The 22,066-nt window shown below is 41.0% G+C and overlaps 4 protein-coding genes across 4 annotated transcripts in view; 1 reads left to right on the top strand and 3 right to left on the bottom strand.

The window, feature by feature from the left end:
• The window catches only part of RPL27A (ribosomal protein L27a), a 230,984-nt gene that overhangs the window by 191,176 nt on the left and 17,742 nt on the right, over nucleotides 1-22,066 (bottom strand). The window lies entirely within an intron of this gene.
• On the top strand, nucleotides 245-4,915 carry AKIP1 (A-kinase interacting protein 1). Its single transcript, XM_061462941.1, has 4 exons — nucleotides 245-499; nucleotides 3,081-3,194; nucleotides 3,512-3,562; nucleotides 4,467-4,915. Exons 1-4 carry the CDS (start codon nucleotides 473-475, stop codon nucleotides 4,608-4,610), a joined length of 336 nt encoding a protein of 111 aa, XP_061318925.1. The 5' UTR covers nucleotides 245-472; the 3' UTR covers nucleotides 4,611-4,915.
• CUNH11orf16 (chromosome unknown C11orf16 homolog) lies at nucleotides 4,962-16,472 on the bottom strand. Its single transcript, XM_061462940.1, has 7 exons — nucleotides 16,286-16,472; nucleotides 14,851-15,055; nucleotides 13,902-14,061; nucleotides 12,562-12,790; nucleotides 9,004-9,663; nucleotides 7,829-8,016; nucleotides 4,962-6,177 (listed from the first exon to the last, which is right to left on the bottom strand). Exons 2-7 carry the CDS (start codon nucleotides 15,015-15,017, stop codon nucleotides 5,887-5,889), a joined length of 1,695 nt encoding a protein of 564 aa, XP_061318924.1. The 5' UTR covers nucleotides 15,018-15,055; nucleotides 16,286-16,472; the 3' UTR covers nucleotides 4,962-5,886.
• On the bottom strand, nucleotides 17,082-22,030 carry ASCL3 (achaete-scute family bHLH transcription factor 3). The gene has a single exon (XM_061462939.1). It carries the CDS (start codon nucleotides 18,621-18,623, stop codon nucleotides 18,123-18,125), a length of 501 nt encoding a protein of 166 aa, XP_061318923.1. The 5' UTR covers nucleotides 18,624-22,030; the 3' UTR covers nucleotides 17,082-18,122.

Below are 22,066 nucleotides of genomic sequence, written 5' to 3'. Positions count from 1 at the left end.
ATGCAACACTCCTGAGCTTGTAAGCAGGCGATCCTTGAATATCAACCGACAGTCTTGGCCCCCCCTGCCCTCTAGGGCTACATCCCATGGAACCTTACTAAGCAGGTTCCTGAAGAGGCCAAAGTCTGCTCTTTTGAAGTCCAGGGCAGTGAGCTTGCTGCACGCTCTTCTCACTGTCCTGAGGATCTCAAACTCATGATCACTGCAACCAAGGCTGCCCTGGAGTGTCACATTTCCAACAAGCCCTTCCCTGTTGGTGAGCACGAGGTCAAGCACGGCACCTCTCCTTGTTGGCTCCTCTGTTACTTGCAGGAGGAAGTTGTCTTCCACACAGTCAAGGAACCTCCTGGACACCTGACACTGTCTAACTCTAACCAATGAACATCATGTTATGAGTTACTAAAGATTACTTTAATTGCAGGAAGAAGATTCAGAACGTCTCAATGCAGCTTTCGCTTCAATTGTGAACTTGATGAATCAAGCCTCAAAGGAATGTGAGGTGAGATTTTACCCTGAAACCCATGCAAAGGGGAATGCTTATGCTGTGCCAGGCAGAGGCCTGTTTGTATTACTCCTGCTAAAACTGCAAAAATTAGATTTCAGTTTTGCTCACTGCGTGGCAAGAGCTTAGCCAGTGAGCCTGTGACGATGATGAAATGTGGGGCATTTGCCATCATGGGGTAGGCGACATGGTAGGTTTCAGCAGGGTTATACTGACCAACTGGTACCATCTTAGATAATAAAACACCACAGTTGCCATTTTCCATAGTACCATCAGGCTGGTCAGTTGTAGCAGAGGGTTTCTCCACTTCCCTGGTGGCAAGGCAATATGGTTAAAGAGACATCACAGGTTACATTGTGCCAGCCATTGCAGGGCTGTGTCACAGTGTACAGGATTGTTTCCAGTGCTGCCAGGCACCTGTGCTGTGGAGTGGCATAACCACAGGGTAAGCCTTTGCTTTCACTACACCAGTGCAAACTGTTCATGCTGGCTAATAGAGTCAGTGCATTTTGGGTGGCAGAAGTAAGCCAGAGTTTGAATCCTGAGCAAAGACATTGCTTCATGTCACACATTTGCTCTAAACTTAACTTTAACCTTCCCCATGTTGTTTAAGCAAACTCAGGCTGGGATGTTGCTGTTGGATAATGAGAGCAGCGCTGTATCTTTGTAGTAAGTAGAAACTTATCACAGTAGAAACACGAGAGGTATAGCATGCAGATGCACAGCTCCACTGCTTTCATGTTGGTTCTGCCTGCCGGATGTCATAACTCTTCTGAGCAGACGGACTGGGAGCCTATCTCTGCCAGCTCGTTGTTATGAGCGCAGCCCTGCAGCCCAGCTACTGCATTAAAGCCTCTGAAGACTCTATCATCATTGTTTATGCCCTTCGGGATCCGTTATCGTAATGCAGCAGAGATCTCATTGTCTGCAGAGTTAATAACAGAGGCTAAGCCTTCAATTAAATTAAACACAGAGACGATTAGCTCTTAAGCAACTCCTTTATAATTTTGAAGCAGTACATACACAGTAACCAGTTAATCCTAAAACAATTGGGGCAGAATAGTTTCACACAAAATTAAACAAAAATAGAGGTGTATAGAGACTTATCCTATGCCCTTTTAGAAGTACGAGAGCTGAACAAGCAGTGGATGACTTGTATCTAGGCATCAGACAAGACAATATTGCTTCAGTCATCTTCCGTAAAGAAAAGCTATAAAGGGGGGAGGAGAAGGGAATTCTCAGATCCACAAGTTCATGAGTAAAGTTTACAAAGTGCAAATAAAAATCCACAGCTGAATATAACCATTTAAGTACTTAAGTGCAAACAATTAAATTTGTGATTTGAGTTGCTTAAGAGTTACTAAGGGACCAAAGTTTACCTACGCTTCTTACCAAATGTTTGAATTCATTTCTTTGCTCTGTGACATCATGTAAAAGAACCCAGCTCACTTCCTGTGATATAGAAATGCTCTGTGAAGCATTATGCAATAGGTCAGAGTATTGATATGTTTTGGGACACAGCTCCACAGTAAACCACAATACAAGCAACCACATCTGTTGATGTATGCGTAACATCAAGGAGTGGATTTGGAAATAACAATTGCTATTTGCCTTATTTTTGTTAAATTTAGTATTGACAATCAGAGACAATGACAATATAAGTGAAATAAAATAGATATTTTGGAACTTTTTGGTCCCTGTGATCAAAAAAGTAACCCTGTGAGGAGATTTTTGGTGACAACAGATGGCAGCAGAGCTGTACTTAGATATTTCCTGTGCCTCGTTCCAGTGAGGCACTGGAATGGGTTGCCCAGGGAGGTTGTGAATGCTCTGTCCCTGGCTCTCTTCAAGGCCAGGCTGGACAAAGCCTTGGGTGAGATCATTTAGTGTGAGTGTCCCTGCCCATGGCAGGGGGGTTGGAACTATATGATCCTAAGGTCCTTTCCAACCGTAACTATTCTATGATTCTATGATTTAATTTGCAGTGGGTAATACTCAAGTACCTTTACTGTGGAGCCAGGAAAGGGCTGCTGGTGACTTAAATACAGCTCACAAAACCACTATGCTACTGGTATGGTATGCCTTGAAGACACTTCAGCTTTTTTTACCAATGCATTGTTTCAGTATCAGCTTGGTTTTCTTCTAGAGTACTGCTCTTGCATGTGCCCTGCGGAACCAGTCTTCAGCGACTAGGCACCTGTGCAAGGCACCTAGCTTCCATACACATAAGACCCATAAACTGTGACTTCTTCCACCAGAATTTTTCTTGAAGAGCCTGATCAGGCAGATGTTTCTGAACATTCCTTTTGTTTGTTTTATCCTGTTCTGAGGTTTCAGATAGTTCCCGTATATTGTGTTGGGAGACAGGCATCCAAAATCAGAGCTGACAGTTTTGTACCAGAAGGCAGATGTCCTGCAGACATCCAGGCATTATTTTCATCCTCACACAAGGACAAACCATCCAATTAATACAGAAAGTCAGTAGCTGTGCAGTTCCATTTTCATTTGTAAATCTGCAGTAGTTGTGAGCATGGCTTTGATGCTTATCTACTTATTTTCTGTTTCTGTTGTTGTCCAGAAGTATTATAGCTCTATGCCAACCTGTACATGCAAAAAGCATGAAATCAAACACATCTGTAGATACCATGCCAGGCAAGCAGGGAAAAGAGAGCTGGAGTCCTCTGAAGAAAAGGTAAGTAGGTGTTTTGGGTTTTGATTAAAGGTTATTCCTTCCCTTGCCATGGGACTATTGTTGTCCATCTAATACATTTGACATTTGTTTACACTACTGTATGTGGTTCCACATTAGGGGCATGTGAAAACTTGAACTGATCTGAAACTTCTGGTGAGGGAGGGGGGAGGCAGAATAACCTTTGGTGGCATCAGTCAGTGTCATATCAATCCTTTCGTGGAGAGGAAAATTTCATGGACATGAAGCATCCCCTCTCTTAGTGATTGAATTTGCCTTTTATGTTTTATCATTAGAAAACAGTACCTTTTTCTTTGCAGAGGGCTGAAGCCTCTGTACCACCCAGTCAAGCTCAAACTTGCCAGCAATGTGTAAGTTCATACAATACTTTGTTTTTAAATTGAGCTATAGCCCTTTTTTTTATTAGTTTGCATCAAGCTGGTTAAAATTTGTGATCAGGTGAGTGAACTTTGCGATGGCATAGAATATTAACCAGTGGTGGACTCACAATCCTATAGATGGGCAGTAAAATGGGCATACAGACACTCTCACAATTAATTACAAACCAGATTGTGGCATTCTGGCACATAACCAGTTAAGACTCTACTTGACACCTTGGACTGGTACAGAATGTCAAACACCATGATTAATCTTTAGGCTCTTGTGAATTGTATCGGCAGAAATAATCCAACAGTTCTCCAGTCTCACCTCATTTGTGCTCCTGACACATTCCCTGTGCTGAGGAAAGGCACGCAGCAGGGCACACAGCGATTGCTTAGCCAGTTACGGCTGGCCCTCGTACAGTCCCTCTGAAGACTCCTGTTCCTCAAGGAGAGGAAAACTTTATTTTTCAAAGCCTAACACCCCACCAAATCAATTTCAGGAACTTCTGAGCCACAAAAGATAAGAAACATGGACTCCGTACCACTGTACACATTAGTGGGAGCACCCTTGTAGGGATTATGTTCCAGGTTTATGTACAAAACCATTTAGGCTGGCAACTGTCAGTTTTGTGGGCAGAGATTACAGCATGTTGCTTATTCTACTGACTGAAACATTAGATAAAATACTTTGAGCATGGTACTTGCCAATTTCTGTATTGACAAAAAAATTTTACAGTTCTGTCCATGGTGCCTGTATATTCTGAAAAATCTTAGTATATTTACATAGCAGCTGAAATGTAATTTTTTTTACCCAAAATAAAAATGTATATTTTCATAAGAAATCTTAGATGACTAAACAGTAATGAAACTTATTTCCTCCCTGTCTCCAAAGGCCAGACAAGGTTCTGAAGACATCTACATTGAAGTTTCTCCTGGCTTCTATTCTGTCACAGCAACCTCAGAAGACATGGTGCAACAAACCCACATGGTGGATGTCCATGCAGGGCAAAGTATTGATTTAACTTTTGTTCTATGACATTTGTTGTTCCTTGGCAATCACAGGAATAAAATATGAGACTGTTTTAATGCATGTAATGAACTATGAATATATTTTTCTTGTTAGCACTTTAATAGTATCCTCGTCTTTGCAACTCCATTTTTATGACCTGTGTATTTGTTTTCTACTTAATGCAATCTTACGCAGCCCACTTTGTACACTGATTTGATAGATATTTGTACATTGTGTGCCTTAAATCTAATTATGTGACTTGTAATTCTAGGTTCTTATGTTTTAAACAATTAAAGATACAATCAGTGGAATAAAATACATTATTTAGTCTTTATGGTGACAGCTTCTTTAATATTATCCTCAGGCAGAATGTCTATGTCATATTTCTGACCACAGAAAAGATAATCCATGTGGTATGAATATGGATGTGCATCAACTTCTGTGGGCTGGTGCTGATTGTAGAGCAGCTGGCTCACAATGCATCTCTCCTATCTGTAATTTTATTATTATGATAAAGAAATAAAATGCAAATGAGATTCACTATCTAGGACCCCCCCAACTCAGAAAGGTGCTTGAGTATGCATTAGGTGTACAGTATAGGTAGCGCTGAGCCACTGCATGCTGCAGCTTATGGCCAAGTTCATACACTTTAAACATGAGGAGTCTCATACTAACAAGACTCCCTGGATGCTTAACTCTTCTGAAGGATCAGATTTCACAATCATAATTAGTGACACGATCTGTATATATCTGTAATCTTTTTGTAGCTGATGGTATTCAGGTTTCAATTAATTTTCATGGGAATATAAAATTCACCAACTTGTATGCTAGATCTCTAAGCATTTTGTTGTTTGTATCTACAGTAGCAGGTCCTTTACCCTCTGGCTACTTTCTTTTGTGCTTTAATATTGAAAAAAATATTTTCAGCTGTCAGCTTTTATTGTTTCTTCATTTCTTCTGGCTTTCTACAAGAAGAAATCGCTATGCTGAATTCCTCTGGCTGACTCCAGAGAACTGTAGACAAATTGGAGGTTTATTAGACCTTGCTGTGCATCTGTTCAGGGTCTCAGCTCTCACACTAGTTTACCTGATCTCTCTAGAATTGTAAAGTCAAGTCCAAATAATTAGGAATTTCATTCAGTACCTTGGAGTAAAGAATGAGGATGATGAAATTACAGTATTCCACACATACAGTGTGTGTAGATATAGACTTTCTCAGATATTAAAATTTTACAGTTATTCATAGTCTACAGACACAGTACCCGAATTAGAATCTGACTTGATTAATAAATGCTACACTGATCTAGTATAAGCAGTTTACGTGAGATTTCAGCTTCCGAGCTTCATCAGTTGTACTTTTATTGAGTTCTGGCTGATTGTGTCTCTGTTCTGTTGCAAATGAGCTCTTTACTGATTTTTCTGTCTGTTCTCTTCTGACATGGTTTGCATTGTCAAGTTTGTCATCTTGTATGTAGGTTGCTTTATGTTTATCATCCAACTCTATTTTCTTTCTTGCTGTTTTATATCTTTGTTTTTCTGATGCCTCAAAACCTTCTTCCTGGCGGACAGAAAACAGATCCTTTGGAAGTCTAGTCTAAAAAAGAAAAAGCATCGGTGTCTTTGTAACTGCTGCTGTAAGATAGGTACCTCTGCCTCATGCAGCTTTAATAATGCTATCATTTCTGTGCTAGTACAGACTACTGCTGAAACACAGAAGAGACCAAAGGATTTTCATAAGGTGCTAGGCTTTGATCAAAAACTTTGCTCCTTTAGAAATTAGGAGGATTTTTGGTGACTAGAGCAGGAGGATAGTAACCCCACAGAGAACATCTCTGGGAAGCCTGCTGTCTAGCTTCACTTCTTTCTGTGAGTTACTTCTGATACAGTCTGTATTATACGTTAAAACTGCTTCAGCCATCTCAAAGAGTAGCAATGTGTCTTCTGGGTTTAAAAACACCAAGGGCTATTTTACAGGAATAAAAGTGTGTCATACTCTGTATTACCACATTGAGCCCACTACTGTGATTCATGCAGCCTATCTGTGGCTAGAATAAAACCACTCCAGTTTCTTTCAGTTTTACCAAGAAGCAAAGCTTGTCACTTTCATGCACTGGAGCTCCACACTGGCCTAAAAATTCTTAGGAAATCAATTACAAAGGTGTGGAACTATGATGATTGAAATAGTAAAGTAGAACCATACAGTTAGTATGGCATAGGCATATATAGTATGGCATATAGTCCATAGGCAACTGCTTAAAATGAATGCATATAAGATACATTCCAGTACATTCTCTGCTCACTAACACAACACATTAATCTTTTAAAGAAAATCATGGAAGTTTAGCATGTTTTATTCTGCAGTAAGCTCACAGTAGCAAGCATGAAGCTACAGAGAAGCTAATATTTGATTTTTTTAATATATAATTTCTTAATGGTACTCCTGTTGCTCTTGTGCAGAAAGGTGTTTCTGTACATCCTACACTTCTCTTTTGTCTTCCCCTTCTTCCTGCAAGCTTTTTTCTTCCCCTTTTCTGTGCTTGCTTTCTTTGGCATTCATATTCTGGTTTGGGCTGTTTTTCCCCAATTTTCTAAAGCAGAAGGGGACCATGGCCAACAGCAACCAGGCCTAAAAATCTGGTGGTTGTCTTTGTTCCCAGCTGTTACATAGTTTGCTTTCTCTGCATCCCCTAGCTTCATGGTAGGGATCTGCTGTTTAAACTGCTTGCTTCTTGTGACGCAGTAAGAAAAGATATTCAATAAAGGCTGCTTATTAAAAAACAAAACAAACTGGTTTTATCTTTCAGAGACTGAGATTGTGACTATCAGAGTCTGACAGGCAGAGCCCAGTACCTTTCCACATTGAATCTTTTCTTTTGTTTTATTGCTGCTGACACTCATATTTGTCCATTCCCAAGGCCACTCATGTAGGCCCCTACTTACACAGGACTCCGTTGGGATGATATTGTCAATGGGCATTTGGCAGGTTTCTGAATTGAAATCTGCATTACTGAATGCTCACATAGTTACCAACATAATCTTTTGCATTTTACCAAGTAGGCTTCAGCCCTTCCTTAGGGTTTTGGGACCTTCCTTTTGTTTCTATTAGTGGAGAAGTGTCCTGCTTATCACAAAACTGGTAGATGGCCTTTAGCAGTTAAAAACCAACTTTCAGACCGTTAACAAGAATATTTCTTCCATTCAAACATGTGTTTACATAAATCCAGTATTAATACAGATTACCTTACCTCCATTGACAGCTTGAAGTCTTGGTCTCTTAAGATTTCTTTCATTGTGACTTGCCCTCTGGAAGACTGCTCTATGATTTCAAACATTGCACTATGATTAGTAGAGGCAACACTGAACATGTCCCCAGTAGAGATGTCTTTGGGTTCCAGCTTGCTCTTTGCACATGTGCTGCTGCAACTGACGAGTCCTGGGAAGGAATAAAATTGTATCTGAGAATGAAAACAGAACTGAAATAGGGAAACATTAATTTCAAAAGAGAGGGAAATGCACTTTAAGCTTAAAAGGTTATTCTGCATGTACTAGTAAAGGTTAATGAAGATGTCAGCATCATACAAAGTGTAGGGAAATGATGGGGAACAAACTCAGAGAGGGATATCTATGCTTCTGTCATGGTTTAAGCTCGGCTGTAAATCACGCAGTCGCAATCTCACTTCCCGGCTTTCCTTCCCCTGGCTCCCGGAGGGATGGGAAAGAGAATTGAAAGAATGTAACTCCCACAGGTTGAGATAAGAACAGTCCAGTAACTAAGGTATAACACAAATCACTACTGCTACTACCAATAATAATAATAATGATAAAGGAAATAACAAGTGAAGAGAATACAGCACCTCGCCACCCGCCGACCAATAATACCCAGCCCGACCCCGGCAGTGATCTAGCCCCTTGTTCTACATCCTGGGCATGACGTGCTGTGGTATGGAATACCTCTTTGGTCAGTTTGGGTCAGGTGTCCTGTCTCTGCTTCCTCCCAACTTCCCCTCCTCCCTGGCAGAGCATGAGGCTCAGAAAGTCCTTGGTCAGACTAAACATTAGAGCAGCAGCTAAAACCATGGGTGTTATCAGCACTGTTTCCCAGGCCGAAAGTCAAAAACACAGAGCTGCACCAGCTACTAAGAAGGAGAAAAATGACTGCTACTGCTGAACCCAGGACAGCTTCTAACTGAAATTCATGTTCTGGTAGTTTTCCATTGGATTATATGCTAAAAGGAGAGCTAGCATGCAAGATGAGGCAGCAGAAATATTGAGGAGGGGGAATTATTGTGTTAGAGACTGCTAAATTTACAGCATTTATACCAATAAGCTAAAGGCTAAGTAACTGCTCAGAAGACCAGAACACATTTTGGGTTTTTCTCCCCTCTGACTGCTGCTTGCCTGTGAGGGTGTCAAAAAGTACCTGAGTTACTGGGATGGGACTTGTGGTGGCTTCTTTTCCAGTATTTCCACTCAGGTCTTGCAGAATCCTTTAGCCTGAGCTTCTCAAGACAGCCGAAGCCTGTGTTAACAGCACTGTCCACCACAGTATTCTGAGTGGTGAATGGCTCCAGGTCCCACTCTGAATCAGAAGAGGCAGAAGATGGTGCCACAGCAGCTGCTGCTTCTGGTTTTGGGCTTTTTGGTTCTAGAAGGCATGGAGGGGGCTGACTGCTGGACTCTACCTCTTCTGTTTCACTTTGAAATACCAGATGCCTGGATGGAAGAGGCCACCAGGCACTGACATGAGGATGACAGCTGCAGATGCTTACATGTGCTGACAAACAGCTTATACAATCACAGTGAAAGTGGAAACACGGCCAGCAGGGTGAGCAGAGCAAGCAGTGCTTGGCAAGGCTATGTACAGCACAAATGGGAATCAGGGCTGTTTTAGGATTGTAGGAACAAATACAACAGTTAGTCTCTGGAATTTCTCTGGGCTTCACCCTGCTGGTGAAGGGCATATGGATCATCTCTACAATCCTTTCCCACAGGCTAGGAGGGATCCAGAGAGCCACACCTCGCGGGAGCTTGACTTTCTTGTCATTCCAGAAGTGGACCATAATTCCTTCATCTTCTGAGGCTGTTGAGGAAAAACGTAAGCAGCCATAAGCGGGCAACCTGCCTGGGTAGTGCCCATACAAAGATCAGGCTTTGCAGCTTTATGCACTTTCTACTCCTGTTAAGCAGTAGGATCAACTACCTCTCTGTAACACTTCACCATAAAGTCATGGTAGCAGGCAGCTACGACACTGTTGGTGCAACAGCAAGCCTGGCAGTATCTTTCCTTCCAATTTGCCATCAGATGAACAAGAAAAAGTTGACTGAGTAACTTTTGTTGTTACTGCCAAAGTTAGCAGTAATGCTCTGAAACAAGGGGGCACAAAATCACAAAATGGAATACAGAAACCTTTAGAATTAGATTGAAGTAATGTTAAGTTTGATGGCTTTGTAACAGTAGCAATGGAAAATTACTGAGGTGCATGATACATAGAGGAAAAAAATAGAGTACAGCTAGAGAACATACTGAGAATTCTCACAAGATAAATCGTTATAGTTGTGACATAGTTTAAGAAAAACAGTCTAGAAGAACAGGACACAGGGATAAGGAGTATCTGGGAACCGCAGGTGTCCAGGATGGGCTACAGTTAAACTAACTGATAAGTAGGAGGATAGGAGGATTATTATGTCTCTGGTGCTAACAAAACAATTAAACTGGTATGAACATCTACTGCGCATGCTTCAAAGGCTGCCAGAAGTGATGAAGATTGTTGGAAGAAGTAAACGACCCTCAGAGACCACCACCACAATTCTGTACGCATGCGGGGAACTTTCTGGAAAATTATGTAATCCATACGTAGCCTCATGAATATGTACGTATGCCCAGTGGCTATAAAAGGACGGCTTGTGTGGCAATGGGGAGACACACGTTAGGAGGAGCTATCCCCCGTGTCTCCCGGCGCCGCAATAAAGAATACCTGCTTGTCAGCTTGAAAACTTTGTTGGCAAGTTTGTTCCTGGAGTTTTCTCCATATCAGTTTGGCACCCCAGATGGGACCCTGTCTGCTCGGCTGCAGGACCCGCTGAGGACAGGGCTCCCTAGGGCCCTCGGGAATTTTTCCCGGAGGGACCCCTCGACTCATTTGGATAGCTGCGGGAGCAGACAAGGACCATCTCATAAAAGGTATTCTTTTCTTTTATACAGTTTGTAAGGTGCAGGAGGCATCTCGGTTTGGTAAATTGGTTTGGTAAATTGGTTTGGTAAGCGTATGCATGGTTTGGAAGCCTTCGTAAATCGAGATAGGAAATCTCATAGGTAAAGGCGTACCCAGCTGCTAGCGTCCGTTTGGTATAACACCCACAAGAAGCAGGGGGCATCTTGTGGTTTGGGTCCTGCAAGACGCAGGGGGTGTCTTGTAGAAAAAGTTTTGGATCTTGTTGGCATTTATTTTGTGGCTTGTTACATTAAGGATTTTGGTCTTGTGATTTTGGTATCAGTGACAGACTGTTATAACTAAGCAGGGGGCATCTTGTGGTTTGGGTCCTACAAGACACAGGGGGTGTCTTGTGGAAACGATTTTGGGTCCAGTGTGCTATCAACAGCCCATAAGGGATTTGATTCCGTGATGCTGTCAGCGGGGTCCCTGAATAGGTTAGTCGAATCACCCTCCGATACAGTGGGCTGTCCAGTACGTCCCAGAGTGGGACGCAGACAGGCTGGTCAGGCACAAGGGTCTTATCCTTCTTGGGACACTGACAGGCTGGTCAACTATAAAGGGTTCAAGGAAACCCCCCTATTAATGTCACAATATGGTCTGAGCCATAGGGGTTAGGATGTATTGCTTTTGATTCTACTGGTATTCATCTTATTTTGTGGCTTGTTACAGTAATGATTTTGGTACATGTGACAGGATGTTATAACTGTGTTATTAACTGTTGTTTGTTTGGTTGAATTTTAGTCTCTGTCTCTGTCTCAAGTGTTGTACCTGTGTGGAGGGTGTCTGTGGCATCCCGTTTGTGTGTGTGTGTGTGTGAATGTGAGATTGATAATGAAAAATCAGCAGAGTGAAGAGACCCTGAAAAAGAGTCTTTTGGGTGCATTTTGGCACACTAGAAAGAACTTGGATAGTCTCCTGGGAGCTCAGTAAATAAGAAAACATTGGTAAAATATTGTAACCGATGGTGGCCTTGTATACTTTGGAAGATCAGGAAAAATGGCCTAAAGATGGAACTCTGAACTGTAATACATTGTTACAATTAATGTTGTTTTGAGGGGGCAAGGAAAATGGCATGAAGTAATGTATGCAGATATGTTTTTCACTTTAAGAAATCACGCAGAGTGACAAACTGAATGCAAAATTAATATAGCTCTGCCAGATTCCTTAATTTTGGCTTTGGAAAAGGACAGGGAAAAACTGAAAGTTAAGCTGAAGATGTTCAGCCTGTGATATTGGGGAAAGATGTTTAAAGTTGGCAAGTTTGTTCCTGGAGTTTTCTCCATATCAGCTCCAAGAATAGTATTTTGGTAAGTCAGTGGAGCTTGACTGCTAGACATGGGAAAAATCAATGAGCTGTTAAAATCTCCTACATTTAGGTGGTAAAATCATCCCAGATGTACCATTCAGTACAAATGTGAGCATTCAAGCAGGTAGGTGCTTTCCGAGAGCTGTCTCACTTGTAACCTTCAAGGAATGGCCACTGACCTTCGCATGGCAGACACAGCCTTGTCCAGGCAGACAGGAAATAGCACAAACAATGAAGATGATATTTTTATGGGTCACAACTTCCTTAGGGTCAGACTGGTGAGGTTACAGATATCCATCAGCAAGTCCCATTAGGTCCTGCAAACTCTAAGTAAAACTAAATTGTAGTCTGTGCACTGATTTTTCTCTGGCAGTAGCACAGTGACAACAGTTTATCCTGACAGCCTCATTTATGTTCCACAGCAAGACAAGGAAGAAGAGGGCAGCACCTTTCTTACCTTGTAAGGGGTCCCTTGTCTCAATGCCTGTGAGGACAGTTCCAGGGCCATACCTGGCCATATTTGGCTCCCAGGGTGCCAGCACTTTGTCTCCAGGGAGTAAGGAGTGCTTCGTCCTGTTCACGTATTCTAGGATGTCATCCTTTGCTGTTTTTTGTACACACACTGAATGCCTTCCATGTGACACAAGTGGTTTGGCAAACTCTACCAGGAACATGCCTCTTTCATTCTGTTACCAGGAGCAAAATAATAGCTTCTCTGAAGAACAGTCCATAATGTGTCAGGTCATGTAACCTTCACCAGAAGGACATTTGGTGGCTACATGGCTAGGTCAAAACAAGCCCAAACAGTAACCAAATAGTGTGAGGTTAGTCCAGCACTGAGACAGTCAGAAAACCCCTGTGAGACTCACCAGAAAGCAGGCTGTATTTTCTTCCCCAAGAGAAAAACCTATAGGTAGAGTGCAACTGGATTTCGCAAGCCATGCTGGCTGCTCCAGGTAACAAGGGACAGTGAAGCCATTCAGACCTGCTCTTCAGTCATGCCTTTCCTCATTATATACAACACTAACTCTGCTTCTTGGGAGGTGGTTGGGAATTTTAATTTTATTTTCAATTAAGGCCTGTCAAGAGGCCTTCCATCAACAACGAAACAATGTACTTCCCTGTTCTTGAGGAAGAATAGGTTCTTTTTTCAGTTCAAGTTTGAAGTGCTAACAAACTAATGAATTAAAGCTTTCACTAACATTTCTGAAGACACCAAGCCATTGGTCTGTAGCCGACTCAAGCTGGAAGTGTGTACATAAAACACTAATGCTTTTCCTGTGCTATTGGTGGTTATGTGTCTACACACAACACTGGGTGGTACACTGCTCACAACAGCCCTCACGCTGTCTGAGCTTGGCAGGGGGCCTGCTCTTGCAAGGTGCACACCACTGCTCTTGCCAGGAACTGGGAGTTTAGGGGGCACTCATCTTCTGTACAAGATAAGGATCCCCAAAACACATCTGCTTACTCCTAGAAATGGTCGCAGTAAAGGAGGCTGAGAAGAGCAAGGTCCTGATCACTATCAGCTTATTGGTGCCTGAGGCTGTGCTGCATGCAAGAGCCTCACCCAGCATGCCAGGCAGCAGGAGGTGAAGACTTCTGGGAATCAGGCACATTGGAAGCTTTATGAATCAGCACAACCATGAGCACCAGCTGTTCTGGTGACCTGCTCCCTAATTCACGCGCCAGCTGAAATCAATACTGATACACAAAACTCAAGTGGTACATGAGGACTGCTGGACTGGACACCCTATTACACATAACCACGACTACTACACAGCAACCATCACTCACCTCTACCTCCTCTTTTACTGTACCACGGTAGTAAAATCCATCTTGTTCCCCTCTCACCAACACAGGGATGTTGCTGTCTAAACCCATGGATCTCCCTGATGAACTCAGCCTCTTCCATGCTGGGTCAGGGGAAGGGGGGCAGTGGGTAATCCATTGGCACCTTGAAGAAAATGGGTCAGCACTGGGAAAACCAGCTTTTTTAGGGGGAAAAAGGAAAATGTTGTAAGATTTAAGAACTGTAGCACTCCACCTCCTTCTGTAGCACTCCCACAGGCCAAAGCATGTGGGAAGAAACAGAAAACTTGTTTGTTTTGGGACAATTCCTTCTCTTGGGCAAAAAACCCCATCAGTGCTTGTTTTCACCCAAATTTCTTTGGTTTGGGGTTTAGAGGAAGTAAGTTGGAATCCTGGGCCAGCACTACCTGCACTAGCCCATTTGCTCTTTACATGGCAGCCAATGCAACCCCTAAGATTAGGAGAAAGGAGCTATTTCCAGCACAGAGCACAGAGTAGATGCACTCGAGAGCACAGCAACTGATGGTTTACACTGAGGCATTTGGGGAACAACAGAAAAGTAGAAAAGTAAACAATGAAGCTTCTGGTTGATGACAGGTTTAAGTCCAAAACAGGAAAACTAATCCCCTGTCACAAAGCATTAGAAACATTTCACAAAAGACGGTTGCTAATACAAGATGCTTCTATTTATCCAAATAATATTAAAGAAATGTTTCTTTGACAGGAGATTTTTCTCAGGCTTTGCTTTTCATAATCTCCAGAGCAGCAAATCACTGTAGTTAATAACATCTAAACCACTGCCAGTGCAGGGGAGGGGAAAGCTCAAGTGACATTCGAGTTGCTAATTTATTCATCTGACACACCAGCCTGTTTTATACTATTAGATATCATGAAAAAGAACAAATCACAGATTCCAACGAGAACTTTATTTTACCTCTGGGGGGGGAGGGGATCGGCGATCCAGGTGGGATGCACTACAGAAGAGCTCCTGCAGCAGGGCCTGACAGTAGGCACGACTCTGGAGCATGAGAACTTGTCCAGAACTGGCATCGCACTGCAATACCTGCGACCTGTAGGAAGGCACGCTTCCAAAGCGGCCATTGTTGCGAAAGCAGCTGGCTGCAGGACTCGGTCCTGATCTGTTGGTAATAAAGAGACAACCATAGTATCATAGAATAGTTAGGGTTGCACTGTCATTTTACAACACAAGCAGATGCTTTCTGGTGTACCTCAAGAGCCCAGTAGCTTTTAGTAATGAATTATTTTAAAATAAAAACAAGCAATTCAAAATATCCAGACTGGCATTTGGTCAGATGAACCCATATTACTGACTTCAGGAATTTCCAAGCACCCAAATCCTAACCTGGTAGAGGGACACAAGCACCCAAGAAAACTAGAAACCCTCTGGAAAGCAATAGCCTTTAGCTCCCTCCTACTTTTGTTTCCATCTTTAACATCCAGGTCTCCTATACCTTCACTCTCCTTTAAAGCTTTCCTGTACACAGTTCTAGTCAAACCTTCCCTATTTTACAAGCTGAGGCAGAATCTACAGCTGAAGCTGACAAGCTGAGTGAGCACAACAGGTTTTGAACATGATGTTAGATTACGGTTGCCTGTTATTTGTTTCATTTATAGTGATGTATTAACAGGAAATATTTTGATCTTTCAGCTGTCCTGTCACATTTTATAACAGTAGGATTATGGCCTGCCATGAGAAAGAATGGGATGCTCAGATTTGACAAGTGATAACTATTCAGAGGCTGTCACAGTAAGACGGATGACGTGATGGTATCTCTGGTAATCTGACAAGGTGTAGTAGATAACACAAGCTTCCATTTTGTTTTTTTAATATACCTTAGAAGTGTTTCGCATGCTTAGGGTAAAACTTGCATGGAAATTACACACTGTAAATTTTAAGTGTCTAATTTACTTTACAAAATGCAGTTTAAGCACTCTATTACATTTAAATATTATTCTGCCTCTTAGACAGATGATCTGCAATGAGGACTCCCAGGTATATGTAATTTCATAAAACTAGCACACCCAACACACCAAGAAGAGTGGATTAACTGCTACAAAATGTATTTTTAAGTCAGCAAATAACACAACATATTCACTCATTTCACAAGTACACAAACTCCCCCCATTATAAACCAAAATGGAATCAGTAATACTGTGCAAAGAAATGCAAGTATCAATTCTACTTAAAGCACATTTTAAACACTTTCAGCACTGTTACTACTGAGAACAGGTCCCCTATTTCTGTATAAAACAGGGCACTGACAAAGGCAATTTTGCAACACTTTATGAGGGTTGTTTCTTTCCTGGATAATTACAAGTACTTTAACAGAGCACTGTTTCAAACTTACCGGCTATTGATAACACCAAGTCTGGTTGATTTGGATTTAGTCCCAGCACAAAAATCTTGCCTTTTGCCAGTTGGATGCAAGGAGCAGTTTGCTGCCTGTGTTTCCTAGTTGCTATGGAGGTTGCCACAGTTGTAACTGCGGGGATCAAACATCTTGACCTTACCCGTTACAAACTGGTGGAACATGACTGCAGTTCTCTGCATCATTTTCAACTTCCCGTTGATCAAGATATTGCACCAAAAGACCGTTGGGGCAGGGAAGGGATTATAAGAGGGCGCAATGTCCTCCAAGCTTTCTGCCAACTATTGCATGGCAAATAACAGCACCATACGAAGCTATAGCTCAGATTTAGGAAAAAGCAGCCTACCACCATGGGGTGTGACAAATAAATCGGTTTGAAATGCAGACAGAAAGGTTAAAGCTGAGACAAACCAAGGTCAGACTGCTTGACGAGCTTTTTCTTTTCGCAATAAAGGGGAAGGATTAATGCATTCTATACTTCCTACAAAGTGCGTATCAAAACCATACCAGAATACAATGCAGAAATCTGCCTGTTAATCTCTGCTGTGATCCCTAATCTTCATTTTTCCTAAATGAATGTTAAGTTTTTGTATGGTTGTGGGTTTTTTGTTGGTTTTTTTTTTTCTTTTTTTTTTTGGGGGGGGGGGAAGGAAGGAAGGCAGACTTGATTTCATTTTGCTATAAAAACAAGATAACAGAGAGGGTGACTGCAATTAGGGACAAGCACTTAGGAAGCCTGTAACCATTTTCTCTACATTCTGCTGCACCAGACTACTGGCTCTCATGCCGTCAGCAGAGGATCAATAGCAAAATACTCTTAAATACAGCAAGTATTAAGAACATTTTGCCAGTTAAGAGCTAAACTCTCTTCACACAAATCTATTCCCATACCACTTAGCTGAAACCGTCAGTAGTACTGGGAAACAGACTGGCTGGTCAGGGAAGACCATGCCAGACCTCAACCATTATCAGTAAAAGTCCACAAAATTTTCTGTTGCAGGATTATTCCCCCACACACACCCTGTCCAAGGCAATTCTCCCTTGCCAATTCTCCTTATACTGTGGTATTGTGTGAGTAATCCTAGTAATCTTTAAGGGCACCAAGAGCTGAAGAAATATCCAATTTTCAATAGAAACTAGGTTAAATCAACAGTCCTTAATGGAATTAAAGCATTCATTAATAAGAAAAGAACACTTGCACAACATTAATTATGCTCTTTCTATGTTCAGTAACGTGCTTCAGAAAGCTGCTACCCTCTTTTTATTTTCCCCCTTTTGAACTAAGTTATCTTTTCTGTGGGCACCTAACAACACCCCTAGGAAGCTTTAAAAAGACCTTTTAAGAGAAACACTGGCAATTAGGCCAAAATTTTTTTAAGAAAGTACCTGTGAGAGTAAACCAGTCACATTACAGAAAACAAGAGGAATCTCAGTCCAATCAGCAGAAAGACTTTATTTTCAAGTGTGCAGGTTGTGATGACACATACAGTCACTTCACACGTACGGGTTATTACATGTTTGGTTTGGTGACAACTTTATAAATGCTTTGTGATTTCCATAAATTAACTAACTTAGGCCATTCAGATCAGATTTCTTCAGCTGTCTTTTTCATATCTAAGTGTAGTTACTTTCTGCATAATTAAAATTCTTTTGTGTGGGCCTATACTGGCTTGCACTATGATCTGCTTCTAAGATGCACCAGGAACATGCACATCATTAATACAGTAGGTTCCCAGACAGGATACCTTTTGCTTGGTTTGGAATGGTTCAGATAGTCTTCGAAATCTGGTTTTGTTTGTTAATTGCTGCAGGTGCTTCACTCCATGACACTTTTTTCTGCCACCACAGAATCACTGTACAGAACGGACTGCAGGTAGCTAATGTATTTTATAGCAGCACGGAGTGTCTCTACTTTGCTGAGGCGTTTCTCCAAGTATTCCTTGGGTAGGTGATGCCTCAGTTTAGCATAGCCTTCATTGACACATTTAACCCTCTGCCTTTCCCTCTCATTCCTCTTTCTGATGAATGCTGTCCCATAGGAGTACTCACTTCTGCGGTAATTGGAACAGGGCATTTGGTAGGGAAAGGCACAGGGCTCACTGTAGAAATTCCCCATGATGAGATGCTCAGACATGAAAGGAAGGAATGACAAATCTTCAGAGCAAGTGACCTGGCTTGGTGTTTCTGGGTACACATGAAATGTGAGCACTGGGTCAGCACAGAAAGACCTAGCCAGCTGTACGCGCTGAGTCTCAGAACAGATAGACAGCTTGTCCATGAGGTTACAGTAGCTTTTGCCATCCGTCAGGTTCTGCATTTAACCTGGAAATGCATAATTACATAACAGTTTAAACAACTCATATCGAGCAGTAGGAAAAACCTCACCTGGACTTACCAACATTTGGCATTCCTGGCATTTTCCAGTAGAGACTTTTAATGCATTTGTGACACTTCAGAGTGGAGTTGGAAGACTTACATAGAGCAGACAACGTCCCATTTGAAAACACAAGAAAGCTCAAGTAATTATTTTAATCACTGATTAAAATAATTCACAATAGATTTAAAGAAAATAAAGCCACCAACACTTCCTAAAGGAAACAGCAAACTCTCCCACCTCAGCTACAGAAATAAAGATAATCTACTTCTATGTACTCCACATGGGTTTAGGGTCTCAAAATTTACCAAAACTTTCATCTCTACAGACAATAAACAAAGCAGGCCAATATCTGAGGCATTCTCTCAAACCGCTTCTCCTCCTTGAAGAAAATTACAATTCTAGTGACAGACTCCCTATCCATACCAAAAAAGCCTTCAAAAGGAATTATTTTTTCTCTCTATTCATTTGTTGTTTCATTCACTGTATTATCTTCATAGATAGAAAACCTGTGCAGGGAATGGATCTCAGTCTTAATTCTATGTTTGTCAGGTATTACATCCATTCCACAAAAAAGTTTACAAAAAGTTTAGAGGACTAATTTCTGCTAAACCTAATATCCCCTTAGGTCCTCATGCTCCTTCTGTGCTCACCTGCAGATAGGAAATGCCAAATACAATCCCACTGATAAAGGATTATGAATTAATTTATTAAAAGAAAAAAATGCACGTCCTAATAATATTTCCAGTTACAAAGTCATTTAGGCAGCGCTAGAAACCTGTAACTCAGACTGGCCTACTAAAACCATGTACCCTCTCTTTAGAGCAGCATTACAGCAACTGTAACTACTCAAATCATCCTTATATATTTATTAGAAATACAAACTTGCAGTCTTACAGGAAGCTACATTATAGTGCCTTCCCAATATCATTATTCCAACAGCTAACTATCAGCATAACTAATGATTGCTACTTGATAGCTACCTAAAAAAAAAACATTTTTAATACCTAGCTGATTTTTAAAGAATTTCTGTGACCCACCCTCACATACTGCAAGCAATACTTGCCTACACAGCATCTACCAAAAAATGCTCTTACTACCCACTTCCACATCTACACATTGCTGTCTAAAACACTTAGGTTATGCTACACCCCCTAAAATGGAAACACACGTGAACATTTAACTAGGTTACTAGAAACTACACTCCATTCTCACAAAAACCTTGCAAAGTTTCAAATGTTCCAACTGTAGTTCCACAACATAAATGGGATTCCCTTAATCCTTCATAGGATATGGGGATATTTTAACATATTCTAACGACTTCACCCAAACCATGTCTAAAACAAAGGGAATTTTTACTCAGTATGGACCTACCCTCACAACACATTCTATCAAAATGCCTCTGTATACAGCTTTGTCTCTTTTTCTAATATACACAGATCTCACAACAGAAATTCTATGAGTTAAGAATTCATTTATAGTATGCAATTAGGCAAAAGAGAAAGTCACATGCATCTTAAACAGGTACGTCTGTAGGTAGGCACAACCAACCACACGTTTTACATTAATACACATGCAGAAAATCAGAGGTGAATATATACTCATTATAAAATGAAAATACTAGACAGTCATCTTTCCATTTCCTAGTTATACAGGTCACGTTATTGTCTAAAAACTTTCTACTGCTAACAACTTAAAAACAGTGTGAGGAAAAGTGCCTGTTACATAGCAACAAAACCCCCAACTTTATAGCAAAATATCGCATAGAACAAGAAACCAAAGCCAACATAACCCCTCAAAAAGAGATACTTGCAGTATTTGTTGTCTAGTACTGACACTTCTGCTGCATAACAACATTAAACAGTTATTTTTGCCTTATTACCTGCAAGAAGTCTTAGGATCATTTATCTTCTAGACTAGAGACTCACCAATCTTCAGATGAAAGTAAAATCCAAGGAAACAAGACGTGCTATTTTAAGACTGATGAATAATACCTGAAAATATCTGAACGACATTCAAAAGATAAGTTAATATCCCATTTTCTTACACCTTACTTAATAAGAGATCACATTGAACATGATTCATTAAAAAACTAAAGCAGCACTGTTACTGAATAGCTAGTAGAAGTGATTTACAAAATCACTGATATTCAATGAAGATCTGTTGCTAGATACAGCAATACACAAGTCTCTTACCTGGATTATGTAGCTAGAGCCAATAACTGCTGCAATTTATAGTCAATTGACAACATGCAAAGTAGCTTACAGTTAGATCTGCTCATTTCTGGTTTGGCTTTTCCAACCACACCAGCTATGATGGCAACAAAACTTGGCAACAAGTGCTAAAAATTTTAAAACTGTATTGAACACAACCAGATTACAGGAATATACTTTGTTTACTTCCTGTATGTATTCTGTTACAGTGAACTAAAGCAGTGTTTTAATTTATTGGCAATTCATACCTTGATGTCTGAATATAAACAATCAGTCTGAATTTAAGTACTTACATCAAGGCATAAGTGAACTAATTTTCATAGCTTTGTTTCAAACACAGAAAATCAGCATTTATTTAGAAGAACCTTGTAATGGATTTGTTTCCAGGTTAGAAGGGAGAACACGTATTAGTTAGCTTAATAGCTTCAAATTTAATCTTCATTATACCTATAATTTTGAGAAATTCCCTTAGAGTTCCTAAGTATAACACCATACAAAAAGTCCCTAATAAAGAATTTATGGAGGTTCTCAAGACAAGATTTGAAAACAGTGAGAAATCGGCACCAAGACAAATGTTTTCAAGTTTTGCTTAAACTTAGAAACACAGTATGGAGCAATCTATCCGTACAATCAAAGACAGGCATAGGCATATAGATGCAACATGTATCAGTATATAGCTGTCCAACTGTACAGGTGCAAGGAAATATGACACCCCACTTCAGAACTCCCACATTTTACAGGATTACCTGACACTTTAGACTATTTCATTATTCAACCCTTCTGTCACTCATACTAAAACCACACACACAAAAAAACCAAACCAAACCAGCTTAGCTTAAACACTTGATCTACTACCAAGAGAGCTATGTACACCCGGTCTTGTCTTCTTGGGACTGTCAGCATCAAAGAAAGTATTCTGATTCAGCTGCCCTTGTGTGGGCCCACAGAAATGCTATATTCTGCATTCTCGTTTCCATGCCAGCTTCAGACCCCATCAGAAAGGCAGCCACGAGGTAGAACATTTACTAGAACTGGTAGAGGCATGTATTCAATACACAAGTTACATTATTTTTCTTTAGGGGACCCTAGGTACATCACCATCAGAATAGATTATTAATTTATCAGTGTGGGATGTTGAACCCAAGCTTGGATTTAATCCCCAAGATTAACTCG

This window comes from Pezoporus flaviventris, unplaced genomic scaffold, assembly GCF_033815535.1.
Source record: "Pezoporus flaviventris isolate CSIRO_AGI_PZ_B2104156 unplaced genomic scaffold, CSIRO_AGI_Pfla_v1 ptg000036l, whole genome shotgun sequence".
NCBI classification, from domain to species: Eukaryota; Metazoa; Chordata; class Aves; order Psittaciformes; family Psittacidae; genus Pezoporus; species Pezoporus flaviventris.
The sequence above is the reverse complement of the archived record's forward strand: the minus strand, read 5'-3'. Positions and strand labels throughout refer to the sequence as shown.